The sequence below is a fragment of the Fundulus heteroclitus genome, chromosome 3, assembly GCF_011125445.2.
Source record: "Fundulus heteroclitus isolate FHET01 chromosome 3, MU-UCD_Fhet_4.1, whole genome shotgun sequence".
Lineage (NCBI taxonomy): Eukaryota > Metazoa > Chordata > Actinopteri > Cyprinodontiformes > Fundulidae > Fundulus > Fundulus heteroclitus.
In genome coordinates this window covers 18,537,590-18,551,362 of record NC_046363.1, presented here as the reverse complement: position 1 = coordinate 18,551,362, position 13,773 = coordinate 18,537,590, and the positions used below count along the sequence as shown (strand labels likewise).

General features: G+C 40.9%; 1 protein-coding gene across 1 annotated transcript; it reads left to right on the top strand.

Annotated features, from left to right (window-relative positions):
* The first annotated feature begins 1,718 nt into the window (after positions 1–1,718).
* Positions 1,719–13,559, top strand: serinc2l (serine incorporator 2, like). The gene is made up of 10 exons (XM_012854497.3): positions 1,719–1,838; positions 2,522–2,683; positions 3,824–4,011; positions 4,104–4,183; positions 4,275–4,412; positions 7,713–7,882; positions 8,093–8,183; positions 9,458–9,611; positions 11,343–11,552; positions 11,905–13,559. The coding sequence occupies exons 1-10, from the start codon at positions 1,800–1,802 to the stop codon at positions 12,041–12,043; spliced, it is 1,371 nt and encodes a 456-aa protein (XP_012709951.2). The 5' UTR covers positions 1,719–1,799; the 3' UTR covers positions 12,044–13,559.
* Positions 13,560–13,773: the final 214 nt, after the last annotated feature.

The following is a 13,773-nucleotide window of genomic DNA, read 5'->3' as shown; positions in this document are numbered from 1 at the left end:
CATCACCCTAAACATGGTAACTCTTACGTTGGAACATGGTGGTTGCAGCATCATGCCGAGGGGATGCTTTTCTTTAGCAGGGAAGTGGGAAGCTGGTCAGAGTTTATATGATGAAGGATAGAGCAATATGAGAAGACAACCTGTTACAGACTTTTTCTTTCTTTTCCTTTTTATTTTTTTACTGGGGTGCAGGTTCACTTTCCAGGCAGGATAATGTTGACATAAAGCCTGAGCTACAATGGACTGGTTTAGATCAAAGCATACTCATGTTGTAGAAATGGCCTAGGCTAGCCAGACCTCAGTTCAATTGAGAATCTGTGACAAGACTTGAAAAGTTAGGCTCACAGAAGCTCTCCATCCAATCTGACTGAAAAAAAAATCAGTCCCCAGATATGCAACGTTGCAAGAGACATACACAAAAACTGGCACCTGTAACTGAAGTAAATAGTTTTGTTAGAAAGTACTGACTCAGGGGAAGCAGAACACAAATGCATGCCTAGATTTTTTTATTTTATTTTTTTGTATGATGCAGCCACCTGCAACTTCTCCCACTTCCACTGTAAAATGGGACACTGCCATTTATATTATGCAAGAAGTTTTGAAGAAACACCAGCACACTGTTTGTTCTATTTTCTTACGTACGTTAGAAATGAATATCAATATTATACTAAATGTAATATGTCCAAAATACACAGATTGCATAAGTTTTGTTGTTGTTCTTTTGGCAATGTAATCAGAACAATACAAAGTACAGGGGTACACGCTGGAAAGTCACCAGTCCATTACAGAGATACCATGCACCCACACACAAGCAACCTAACATTTATGTTTTTGAACTGTAGGAGGAAACCAGAGTACCCAAAGAGAACATGCAAACTCCATGAAGAAAGACTGCAGGCCAGGATTTGAACACAGGTCCTTTTTGCTGTGAGACAACAGTGTAACCAACTGCACAAATGCAGCCCTGTTGCATGTAATTGAAAATATTAGTAAGTGAATTACAATAATTTGTATTTAACTACACATCCTGCAAAAATATTTGAAAATGGGAAATTCTGCTATTATTATGTAAGTTAATCTAAATTAAAGTGGGAAAATGTCAGCCAGACATTACAGAGGTTAATATGCCATTAAACAGAATTGTAGAAAGTGTGTTTAATCAATTGAGACGCACTATTCTAAAGGAAATGTAGGAGTCAAGGCCAGGGCTGGATTATCCATAAGGGCCAGTGCCCAGGGGCACCAACCATGGTGGGAGGGGGGGCACCACATGACACATGCTTTAAAAATATATATTTTCATAAATTGTCATATTATTTACTTGGAATTGTTGAAAGACCATGCATTATTCCTTTTGTGAACACTGATGTCACAATAATAATAAATGATAAATAAATTAAGATTTTTTTGATTTCAACATTTTAAAATTAGATATTTGAATATTGCTCACTGCTCATATGCCTACATGTAGTTGTGTAAGTTAGTAAATAGTAAATTACATTACAGAAATCCCCTTGATTATGTCTGATGTTTTTAGACCGGAGGACAGCACGGGTAAGGGGGGGGGGCTTTGAAGTATTGTGCCCAGGGGCACCACAGTGTCTTAATACGGGCCTGGTCAAGGCTATGAATCAGGACAATGAGTAACAGGGCTGAACGTTTGACTTGTATCCTGCTGACACTTTTATTGTGAAAAGAAAACACCCGACCAAACCACTTCCGGTTAGTCGCAGCAGTTCGGCCAAGCGGCGAGAAGAAGAAGGCGCAACCGGATCCGTTCGGCCGTTTAATGTGGAAAAATGGGGGCCTGTATGGCTTTGTGTTCCTTGGCCAGCTGTGTGAGTATATGTATATGAAAAAGGCGTTACGACAGATTTAAAATAAAAACCTCTTGTTCTCGACGGTCGAAAGAGGCGTGCGCCAACCTTACGTGTTGGTCACCTACCCCGCAGCTAAGGCTAACGTCGATATTTAGCCACACTTTCCAGCTCCAGCACATTTAAAGGTACTGTTTGGAAAGCTAGTCGACAGCGTTACTGTTTAAATGTCCGAGCCAAGCAGAGTTAACGGACTTCCCCTCCACAGAAGCTAATATTTAATGTGACAATGGAGACACGGATCAGGTTTAACCTGTTTTAGCGTTATGAAGGAATTTCTCCGAAATAAACAGCAACCGGTGGAGAAAAAAAAAAGGGAAAACTTTTTTTTAATTGTATTAACTATGTGACTAAAAGCCAAGAAGGTTGGTACTATCTAGAGGTTTATTGTATAAAACCTACATACGTTTTCTGCTGTTTTTATTCTGCTTTTAGCATTTTCTGTTTTTATGTGGGCGTGTCTTTGTGTTTATGGTGTACTGGAAAATGACCGTCTTGTCTAATGATTTACCAGCTCAGTATTTCCAGCAGAGCACAGCTGGTTTATGAGATCATCTTGACCCATTTAAGCATCGGACACTTGCTGTAGACCGATTGTTATTCAAACCTTCTTTTTACATGTCACTCTCTCTGTTCCTCCCCAGGCCTCCTGTCTGTGTGGCTCAGCCCCCTGCCTGGTGTGCGGCTGCTGTCCGTCCACCAATAACTCCACCGTGACGCGGCTGGTTTTCTCTTTCTTTCTGCTTCTGGGAACGATGGTGTCCGTCATCATGATCCTGCCTGGGATGGAAACGCAACTCCGTAAAGTGAGCTCCCGAGTCGTGATGATTGCAAATGAATGTAACAGCGGTGGATTGCGCGAGCTTCCTAAATAAATGAGGCCTCATGAGTCAACTCTGCCTGACGGTTTTTGTTCGTACGCCGTGTCAGATGTAATTAGGAGAATCTTATAGGTGACAGATGGTTGGAAGCAGAGGGTGCAGTGCTTTCCAAAGGTACCCTTGAACTTTTTGTCACGTTTTTCTTGTTCAAATCACAAACTTGAACGTACCCTATTTGGAATTTTGGAATATACAAACACAAAATAGTGCACAGCTGTGGAGTGGAAAGAAAGAACATGTTTTTGTTTTAATTCATGATGGCTCTGGCTGTATGGATCATATTGCTAGGTGGATGGTGAACCTCTTTTTCAGCCTCTAAGAAGTCTACCTGCCAGCCGTCTTCCCTTCATCCCTGCGCAGCTTTCCTGTCCTTACTCAAGAAAAGCGCGCCGTCACCGTTACATTTTAGGGCAGGGATGATATTTTCCGGGTCACGTTTAAGATTAAATTACCCACAGGTGGACTCCACTAATGAAGTTATTTCTCAAGGCAATTGATTGCGCTGAATTTTATTTAGCGGTGTGACTGTTGAACTGCTGAACTATAACCCATAAACTCTGCACATTCGCATATTTGCACATTTTGCATCATTGCATCTCCATCTAGCATTACAAATGCTGCCGAACTTTAAATACTCACCTGCACACTGTGACTTTCTCCTGCATTGTCTACATTTAAATTGTTTACTTTTAAATCACTGCTGCACCTTATACTGTAATTTAATTTTACTGCAATTTACAAGGTGTGTGTGCAACGAAATTTCGTTCTGTACGCACTCTGTGCATACAAAATGACAAAGTTGTCTAAGTCTAAGTCACAGTAAAGAGTCTTCGTGCACTTCACACTACTAATCTGTGTTGGTGTGCGGTTTAAAATGAGGGTAGAAGTTCAAGTTTGAGGCTGTAACATGATGCGATGCAGATTTCAAGATGTGCGAATACTTTTGCAAGGCGCCGCGTTTGTGTTGACATTTCAGCTTTTAACAATCAGAGGTACGGAGGAGGTCAGTTTTTGTGTCGGTCTGACTTTATGCTTTTTTTTCCCTAATGTCTGTTACTTTTGTAGATCCCAGGATTTTGCCAGGGAGGAACGACCATATTTGGTATTGAGAACCAGGTCCAGTGTGATGTCATCGTGGGCTACAAGTCTGTGTATCGCATGTGCTTTGCCATGGCCTGCTTCTTCTTTCTGTTCTCGGTTATAATGGTTCGCGTCCGGAGCAGCAGAGACCCGCGAGCAGTGATTCAGAACGGGTAGGATCTCCATCGGCCTTTTAGAGGACGCGCCAGAGCTGCAGTGTAGTGCGCGTTGTGCAATTATACATTTTATTTTGATTTTTTTCCAGATTCTGGTTCTTTAAATTTCTCATCCTGGTTGGGATCACAGTGGGAGCGTTTTTCATCCCGGACGGCACATTTCATACAGGTGGTGACTTTTTTCAGTTGATCGTATTTTTACACAAAAATGGTTTTAACCTGAGTTGTAAACTTATGTCTGTTTCCTTTGTCTGTGGCAGTGTGGTTTTACTTTGGATTGGTAGGATCCTTCATCTTCATTTTGATTCAGCTTATTCTCCTGATTGACTTCGCCCACTCGTGGAATAAGATCTGGGTTGGAAATGCTGAGGAAACCCAGAACAAAGGCTGGTTTGCAGGTGAGGTCTTGTAAAAAAGTAAAAAAAAAAAAAAAAAAAAAAAAAAAAAGAAACCTTACAGCCATACATTTGGGTTTGATTTGTTATCTAAGTTTGATAGTGCTACACATCATTTTTCTGTCACACATCCAATAACAATTTGTAATGTTACAACCTGGCAATAGGGCCACCACAAGGAACACATGCTATATATTAAAGCTCCGAAATATGCTTCCATTACACAAAAAGCTACAGCTGAAATCAGAATTTCCAATATGAACGTGAACTGGGCAATATGGCTTAAAAATAAAATCGCCCATTTTAATATACCAAATCTGATTAATCGATTTTTTTTTTTTTTTTTTTCCCCTCTCCACTTTTCATTTCACAAAGAAATAAAATAATTTAAAAAAAATTAATAACTTGCTTTTATTTCAAGCATGTCATCTGGGAGTTGATCTGAATTCAAAGTGCAACCAAATCCAAGCTGTGAAACAAGCTTGTAAAACATGATGGCGGCCCTGCTACTGTAAACAATTAAAATATAACTAAATGTTTGCTGCCAGTGGTTTTACTCTGAGCTGATAACAGGCTTAACTTAACTTGTGTGACTTCAAACTAACTTAAAAAAAAGAGTAAAGTGCCTCGTATTATGATAAAAAGAACATTTCTTTACAATATTTTGACACTATATTTTGCTAAACATATATTCAGCATTGCAGCCCATTCTCTTCATGGAAGCTCAATGAGTGTGTTAGCAAAATAAAATCCAGAGTTTCCAAAAATTAAATCGTAAAAAAAATTGTAAGGTCGAATAAAGCGATTTATCGCCCAGCCCTTGGTGAAACCAGGGATGTATGGTGTGCGTGTGTGTGGTGGATATATGTGAAAGGGTTGTAATGTGTAATCAACATAATGTACAACGTGGAACTGGGCAGAATACCCGTGGAGAGGAGCAGATCAGTGATCAGTGTTGTGTATGAAAAGTCCAACCGGCTGGGGTCGTACGAAATGTCTAAAGGCCCATTCATAGCTCACGTAAAAGACGGATACGTGTGGAGTGTTTCATACGTTCTAACCGTCGATTTCGTCCGTATTTTGACACGAAAATTGAGAGCTTACGATTACGGACAAAATGGATCAATACGGAGCAATACTACTGGAAACGGTGAGGGCGCTATTGAGTTTGTAGTACAATATGGCAACAAAATCACGAAGAAGGTTACAATTCTGGGCTTTAAACAATGGCGGGATTCGAGGAACGACTTGCGGAGCTTGTCCGCAATTACCCACACATATGATGTGTCGTGTCTGGGGCACGGGGACAAACAAAAAGTTTACTTACGGAGCAAATACAACAAAATCACGTCTTGGACCGTCGACATGTTTGATCAATGACGAATCATTGGCACCCAGCACTGCCATCTAGAGGAAATATTGGTTATTGCGCACCTCAACGGACGGAGGTATGAAAGAGTCAACAGATAGAACGTACGGACAGAAATACGGACGTGTAGGCCAAACGTAGGGTATGAATGGGCCTTAAAACGAGTTCAGTCAGTGACGCGCTTACTTCAAAGGAGAGGAGTTATCAAGTTATAAACGATGAGAAATTGGACTTAAAATTGTAAAGCACAGAATTCTGGGTGAAAACCGATCTTTCTTTAAGCACGAAAGGCAAACCTCCCAGTCTGCATGTTTTTTGTTGTCCTTTTCTTGGAGATTGCAAATAATAATGTTAAAAGCTAACATTGACTAAGACATACCTAATGATGACTGTCCATAGACCTTAAGCAGCTGGCAGTACATTGGCAATGCAGCTGTGGTAATTCTTGTTTGGTGGAGGTTTAAATATCTCATTTATTTGTGTAATGTTTTTTTTTTTTATGTGGAAGCTTTGATGTTTTTCAAAGTATATATTTTTTTATAGAAATTTTTGTATATTCATTTTTGCCACCCGGTGTGGCTTTTGTCCGGTTTCCACAGTAGCTTTTAAAGGTTTTCACACCTGTGTAAGAATACCAGGTCTTTTTATGTAAAAAAAAAAATAGCCCATAATTAATGAACTCAAAATCTTTTCCAATTAAAAAGTTACATTTATTTTGATACACTTTTGCTAAAAGAAAAGGAAAAAAATAATTGTAGGGGAAAAAAAATGACCTTGACCTAATACTTTGTTGAATCAGCTTTTGACTCAGTTTCACCACTCAGTCTGGATTGGTCAGACTCTACCAGCCTCCCACTATTGGCCCACTTTTTATTTATCAGACGGTTGAGGCGACCCCATAGACTTTGGTTGTGCTGGTTTGGTCTGGATTCTGGATATTAGGTCATTCAGTATTAGTATTTTTTGGATTCGGTCGGATTAGTGCGAAGACTCACTGTGATACAACAATTGAAATCCCTCTGCATCTTCAGCTTTCTGCCAAATGTCTGAAGAGTTTGGCCCAAAACTGGCTGCTGGTTGTAACTGTGTCCCTTTTATCCATCTTGACAAAAACTCCAGTTCTGGCTGTAGAAAAGTGACCCCACAGCACGATTCTACCACCACCATGTTTCACTGTGGGTTTGCCGTTCTTTAGGTGAGATGCAGCGTTGTTTTTGTGCCAAAGCTGCTATTTGGAATTATGGTGTAAAAGTCCAGACTATAGCTCGTTCTTCCACAAATAGGTTGTAGCTATTGGAGCTAGAACTGGGCGTTTCTCCAGAAGAAAATCATTTTATCTCTCAATTATTTTCCTTAGTTCCGACTTGTATGAGGAACGCAGGAGATTTCTGCCAAATGCAGAATCCTTGTTGGACATTCCTGCAGCCTCTTCAGTGCTGCTGTCGGTTTCCTGGCAGCCTCCCTGAGCAGTTTCAGGCTCGTCTTTTTGTCCCTTGTGGAAATAAATCCACTGATTAAATGTTCTCCGGTTTTAGGTGACTTAACTGGGCCTATGCGCGTTTGAATTGCTATGGAAACGTTTGCATCCCTCCTCTGACTGATACCTTTTGGTTTGTTTTTCTGTGACCTCTATGCAAACTGTCTTAGTCTAAACTAAGGATGCAAATGTCAAGAATATCTCATCAGTATTAGAATTTTAATTTTTTCATATCTTAATTTCCACGTAGTTTTGCTCTCCCGTAAAACGGTATGGGATGCCTTTATGTCACCCATGGAAAACGCTTAGAACTGATCCATCAGTCATTTTTTTAAATTTTATTTTATTAAAACTTTGCAGTCAAAGTTGCGTGTCCTCTGAGAGCTACGGTGTCGTCACGCTCCCACCTTTGGTCCGACTTTTTGTTCCAGCCTCACCTCGTTCTTGCTCCTTTCAGGGCTCTTGTTTTTCACTGTCCTCTACTATGCGCTGGCATTCGCTGCGGTGGTGCTCTTCTACATTTACTACACGCAGCCAGACGACTGCACCGAGCACAAGGTCTTCATCAGCCTCAACCTCATCTTCTGCATCCTCGTTTCTGTTGTGTCCATCTTACCAAAGATACAGGTACAGTATCTGACCGCGTCTCGAATTGCAGGAAATGTCTGTTAATAGTCTGTCTTCTGCTTTTAGATGCTCTTTCTTCAGGAAACTTGTGTTTCCAGCGTGTGCTGCTGATTTTTGACACTTTTAACAGCTATTTTCCATCCTAATGCTTTTTTTTTTTTTTTGGTCTGCGTAATTTAGCCATTTTAATGTTTGTCCTGCTCATTACAGGATGCTCAGCCACACTCTGGTCTCCTCCAGGCATCCCTCATTTCCCTTTACACCATGTATGTCACTTGGTCTGCAATGACCAACAATCCAAGTGAGTAACCAGAAGTCTCAGTCCCTCCTCCTCCTTTTTTTTTTTCTTTCTTTCTTTATTTTTTTCGTTTAATCAGTCATGCTCACACTCCTTGTTTCCTACATGTTCTTGTTAATGGGCTCCAGCCTTTTGATCATAAAGGTGAGTGTTAATGTAGCATAATGCCAGACCAGTAAACATCTGTAGCTAATTTTAGAGCACCTACCTCTGTGTTTCCTGTGTGTGATCCGGAGTTCTTTAGTGAAAGATGTGAAAGTCTCGTGATGAACTTCCTTCTCTGGATCCGGAGGCAGGATTTGAGTTTTAACCAGGAGGCCCTTTTGGTTGTGCCTCACACATGTTTAAATCTCAGAGACATTAATAATGTAGGAATATACATTTAGGATTTTACTTATTGCTTATTTATAAATTTTAGTGTCACAGTACAGGTACTTTATATACAACCCATACACAAATCTTGATTGTCTATGGGTTGAAGATGTAGACAACCTAAAAATCAGTTTTCTAAAGCTCACCTTTTTCCCCAAACCAAACGTTAATACAGTCATGTGCTCCTTACAGTGATGGCCGCGAGTTTTTACATGTGGTCAAGGTGTGTTAAAAAGGCTTAAATTCAGTTTTCATTGCAATAGCTCAATCTGTCACGCACAAAAACCCAACTTTTAATTTGAATACATTTTTTTCTGTGAGGTAAAATTGCAAATTAGGAAACAATACAATAGAGATTCTGTGAAGGGAGCCGAAGATTAGGGTGATGGTAAGGAGGCCTTCCAGCCTCAGCTCATCACCAAACAAATAAGAGTGGTGGGAACATGTAAAAAGCTGATCAGTTATCATAAGAAGGCTTTGACTGGTGTAATACCAATAAAGTTAATATAATTATTATATTGCTTATTGAGAGATGTATACATAATTCTCAACATGTCATTGTTGAAAATAAAATGTAAAATAAAACTGAAAACAGGTTTTTCTGAAATTGCTAACCCTTTTAAGTAGCTTTGAAAGATGCCCGTTTCATTTCTTGTCAGAAGCAAAATTCTTGGATCAATCAGAATAATTTTAAATCTAAATCGGAAACGAACCGAACATAACTTTAGCATCTTTGGTGTCCTGACTTGCCAAAGAAGTAAAGTGGCTTTCACAGTCTAGAGGAAATCAAAATGCTTGGATACTCTAACCCACGCCGTGTGCCGCTGGTTAAACTTTAAATTCTTTGTCTTTTTTTTTTTTTTAAAGCTGGCCCGTTTCTAACTGCGTCTGTTTTTATTCTCAAGATCGTAAATGTAACCCGAGCTTGTTGAGTCTGGTGTCGCACGTCAACACCACCGAACCGACTGTCGGACCATCGGGCTCAGGACACGTGCAGTGGTGGGATGCTCAGGGCATCGTTGGTTTGATCATCTTCCTCTTCTGTACTCTCTATGCCAGGTAAACGTAACGCTCCCACCAAGGTGCTTCATTTTAAGTCCATACATGCAAAACTAAAGACTACCTAGCAAAACATCTTGCTGGTCTTCCTCCCGCTGAAGGGGGTTTATTGATGCGTCACATCACGCAATTTGCCTCTTCTTCAAGATGCATTTGGTATGGCGACCACATGATGGCGGTAGAGAGTAGTGTGTTATCTGCTTCAGCAGGGCTGCTTTTTTAACAGCAGTTAAAGCTGCAGGGAGTGCTGTTTGTTGGGTCGTAAATCTTAAAACACGTCTGTGTATGTGAAAGTCCTCATTCACATGATCGGTAGTCAAAGGACTTTTGCTGTGTGTTGTTGGACAATTCAAACACGGGACATCTCTGCCAGATGAAGGTTACGTTCACACTGCAGCCTGAAGTGACCCAATTCAATCAAATTTTTTTGCCCATATGTGACCTGGATCTGATCTTTTCATGACAGTCTGAACGACACAGACCAGATTTTTTCAAACGCGATCCACTTGGATATGTGGTCCTGAATCCGATGCGTATCTGATTTTTTTTTTTTTTTTTTTAAATTCTAATGCGACCTGTGTCTGTACGGCCGGGTCGCATTTATCCGACCTGTACGTCACTGACACTCGACAAACGTCACTATTCTGCGTCCTGCTATGCAGAAGCGGGAAGAAAAACGACACCCATGGCGGACAACAATGAGGAGAGCAGTCAATGGAGAGAAAGCTCCGGTTAGAAAAGAAATTAAAGATCTCAAAATGCGCGGCAGCATTATAATCCATGTTTACTTCCACAAACACTGAGCACGCTTTGCTACGTGTGACGTCATCGCGTCCTCAACTGCGCATACGGGACACTTAAATAGTATGAATTCAGTTCACACAGGAGATCACATACAAGTCGCATTTATTTAGAAACGACCACGCAAAAAAAAAAATCAGATTTCACAAAAAAATTGGAATTGAGCATCAAGGCCTTCTGTGTGAACATAGCCAAAAGCCCTTTTACTGGCACCTAATGTTGCATCATATTGCTCACCATATTCAGCATCTGTTTAAGGTGCAAAACTTCAATAAACTGCTTAGATATACTAACCCCTAACCACAAAGTTCAATTACCGTCATTGGGATTTAACGTTATAGACCAACACGAAGTGGTGAAATGGAAGGAAAAATCACGAAAGGGTTTCAACATTTTTTGCAAATAATCTAAAAACCCTTGGCATGTATTTATACTCAGGCCAGTTTACCGTGACACCTTAAATGAAAATCTAGTTGGTTTGTTGAGTTTGCTTCTGTGTAATTCATCAGAATATAAACCCGGCTGTTCTGTGAGGGACTTAAAGGTGTGTTGGTGAACATTAGTGAACATAAAGTCCAAGAACGCAGCAGACAGGTCAGGAATTAAGGTGTTAATAAAGTTGGCCCGTCACAAAAAAATCCGGCTAAGCTCGTGCATCCTCACGTGTTTTTAGATGAGATGCTGGCTTGTGCCGTGGTCCTCTAATCCAAGCAGCTAACTTTCTTTTTTGGGCCTTGTCCTTAGTAACCGGGACAAACAAGATGGAGAACATTGGATCTTAAAGCCTTTGAAAGCCAGCCAGCCTCAAACTAGCCTCTTCAAAGGCTTCTTAGTCATTTTTAGATGATTCAGATACCTCTCGTGTGTTTTAAAAATTCGCCTTACGTTATTGGTTGTCCTAAATTTCCTCCTCCTTTTTGTGCCCTTTAGTATCCGCTCGTCCAGCAATGCTCAGGTGAACAAGCTGATGCAGACAGAGGAGGGCACGGGGTCCAGTGGAGAGGGCGTGGTGGGGGAGGACGGCGCGCGCAGGGCCGTCGACGACGAGGAGGACAGAGTCACTTATAGCTACTCCTTCTTCCACTTCCACCTCTTCCTGGCCTCGCTCTACATCATGATGACGCTGACCAACTGGTACCAGTGAGTACTGGAGGGTTACAGTCTGGAGATGTGAAAATGTGGCCTTTGTCGATAATTTGACTATATTTACGTTCAGCTGGGGAGACATATATGCATGGGGGTGGGGCACAGTATTCTAGATTTCTATAGATGTAGGATTTAATTTTTACTAGACCCATTGTTTTAAATAAAAGTAAAAAAAAAAAAAATGGAAACCAGCATCGATATGAAACTGTCATATTGATGATGTGGTGGCTCCACCAGAGGGCGTCTTATTCCACCTGAAGTTTCACAACTTTAAGAACCCAGATTACGACTTATTTATTTAAAAAGTGTTAATTTGCTGCTGTTTGTCCTTGTGTGACCCTCTCAGACCAGACACCAGCACCCAGGCCATGCAGAGCTCCATGCCGGCTGTGTGGGTGAAGATGTGCTCCAGCTGGCTGGGCCTCGGCCTCTACCTCTGGACCCTCATCGCCCCTCTTATCTTCCCCGACAGGGATTTCAACTAAGCACACGGCGTCCCTGAGCTGTGTTTGTCCTCCTTGCACATCAGAAAGTTCCTAAGACGCTATAAAACGGGATCTAAAAAGGGTGATATGAAGACTGAAATATCTTCTTTTTTTTTTCTTTTTTTTTAGGTTTGCTGTCCCTTTTTTGTGTTAAGTTGTTAAACAGCTTCTGCTAATTGTAATCATTACAGAAGTGTGATGCTTTACGCTGATTTATTTTTTTATTTTTTTGACTTCCACTCTTTCTTTTTTTTTTTGTTGTTGTTGATGTGATGGTGAACCATCTTTCTTTTGTGTTATTATTTTGGTGTTGAATTTTCTGCACTCATGAACTCCTCAACTACGCACTTTCAGTAACTCAGACGTTTCACTCATAGACTCTCTGTCAAAAGCCTTTCTGATCAGACATCTATGGTCGGCCACGTCTGGAAAACCCCTGACTATCTGTTTTCCCTGGCTGCACAGAGAGAGAGTGGGGGGGGGAATTAGGGGAGCCCTGCTATGGAGCCCCACAGTGAGGTGAGTGTGAGAGCTAGATAAGCCTAATAGGACACACCCTGCAGATGGAATCAGGGCTTCCCTGGTGCTGCTCAGCTGTACGCAAAGCCACGTCACTGCATCCTAAGCTGCTAATAGAGCGCCGGGCTGATATTAGCTCTTCCTCCTTCCTCGTCTGCTCTAATTTGGGACGGTTTATTCCCGGTGCTAAGCTCCCACCCCACCGTCGGACAGCCACAGGGCCGCAATCTTTACCTTTAATTGCAGTCTGCAGCAGGGGAACTTTTATTGATCCACAGCTAATCAGCACCATGCAGTGGGCTCAGCATCACGGCCCCAGCAAGCTGCAGCATTAACTCAACACTACTACTTTTTTTTTTTTTTTTTTTTTATAAATGCCATATGTTTGCCAGGAATAACTAAATAGGACTTTTTAATGTTATAATGTACAAAGAGAAGTAATGCATTTCAAAAGTGATGGAATCGCTGTTAAATCGTATTGACTTTCATAGTGATTGGATGGCTGTAATGCTGGTACGATACTTATGCATCATGTAGTTACCTCATTTATAATGTGATTTGAAATGGGAATAAAATCAGTATGTTTTGCACTTGTCAAGGCAGTTTTTTTTAGTTTAGGCCTTTGAAATTGTTAGTCTCTTGTTTTTAACCTTTTTTTTTTTTTCAAAAATGTCATAAACTAACGAGCTACGTTGCAACGGCTTAAAATGTGTTGAGTGAAACGCGCGACGAGCTTTCATTTCTTCTGCAGTTTTACATTTCATTCCTTTAAGGGTGTTATTTGGGAGAATGTCCCGGTTTCGGTTGATACTGCATATTTTCCAACACTATTAAGTGCCTTTTTGTAGTCCTGTATTTCAGAGGGAAGACGTGCTTTGTGAGCCTCAGCTAAACATTGTGGCGAGTCGTTGCATGTGTTCGGGCTCTGGTCTGTCATGTGATTTTAAAAACTGTATTTAATGCATAGAAAATCACATCCAATAAAGGTACAATTGTTTTTGGCGTTTTGTATTTATTTATTTGCCCGTGCAGATGAAGCATGTTTCTTATGACCCATTTGATGAATCTCTACAACTGTAACCCTGGTCTGTCTGGGTTCTGGGATCCTTATGATGCTGTTTTTTTTTTTTCACTGGGCAGAATGATTTACATTGAAACCGAAACACTTTCACACGCAAAGGTGGCAAGTGACGTTTCAACGTCACTCAACT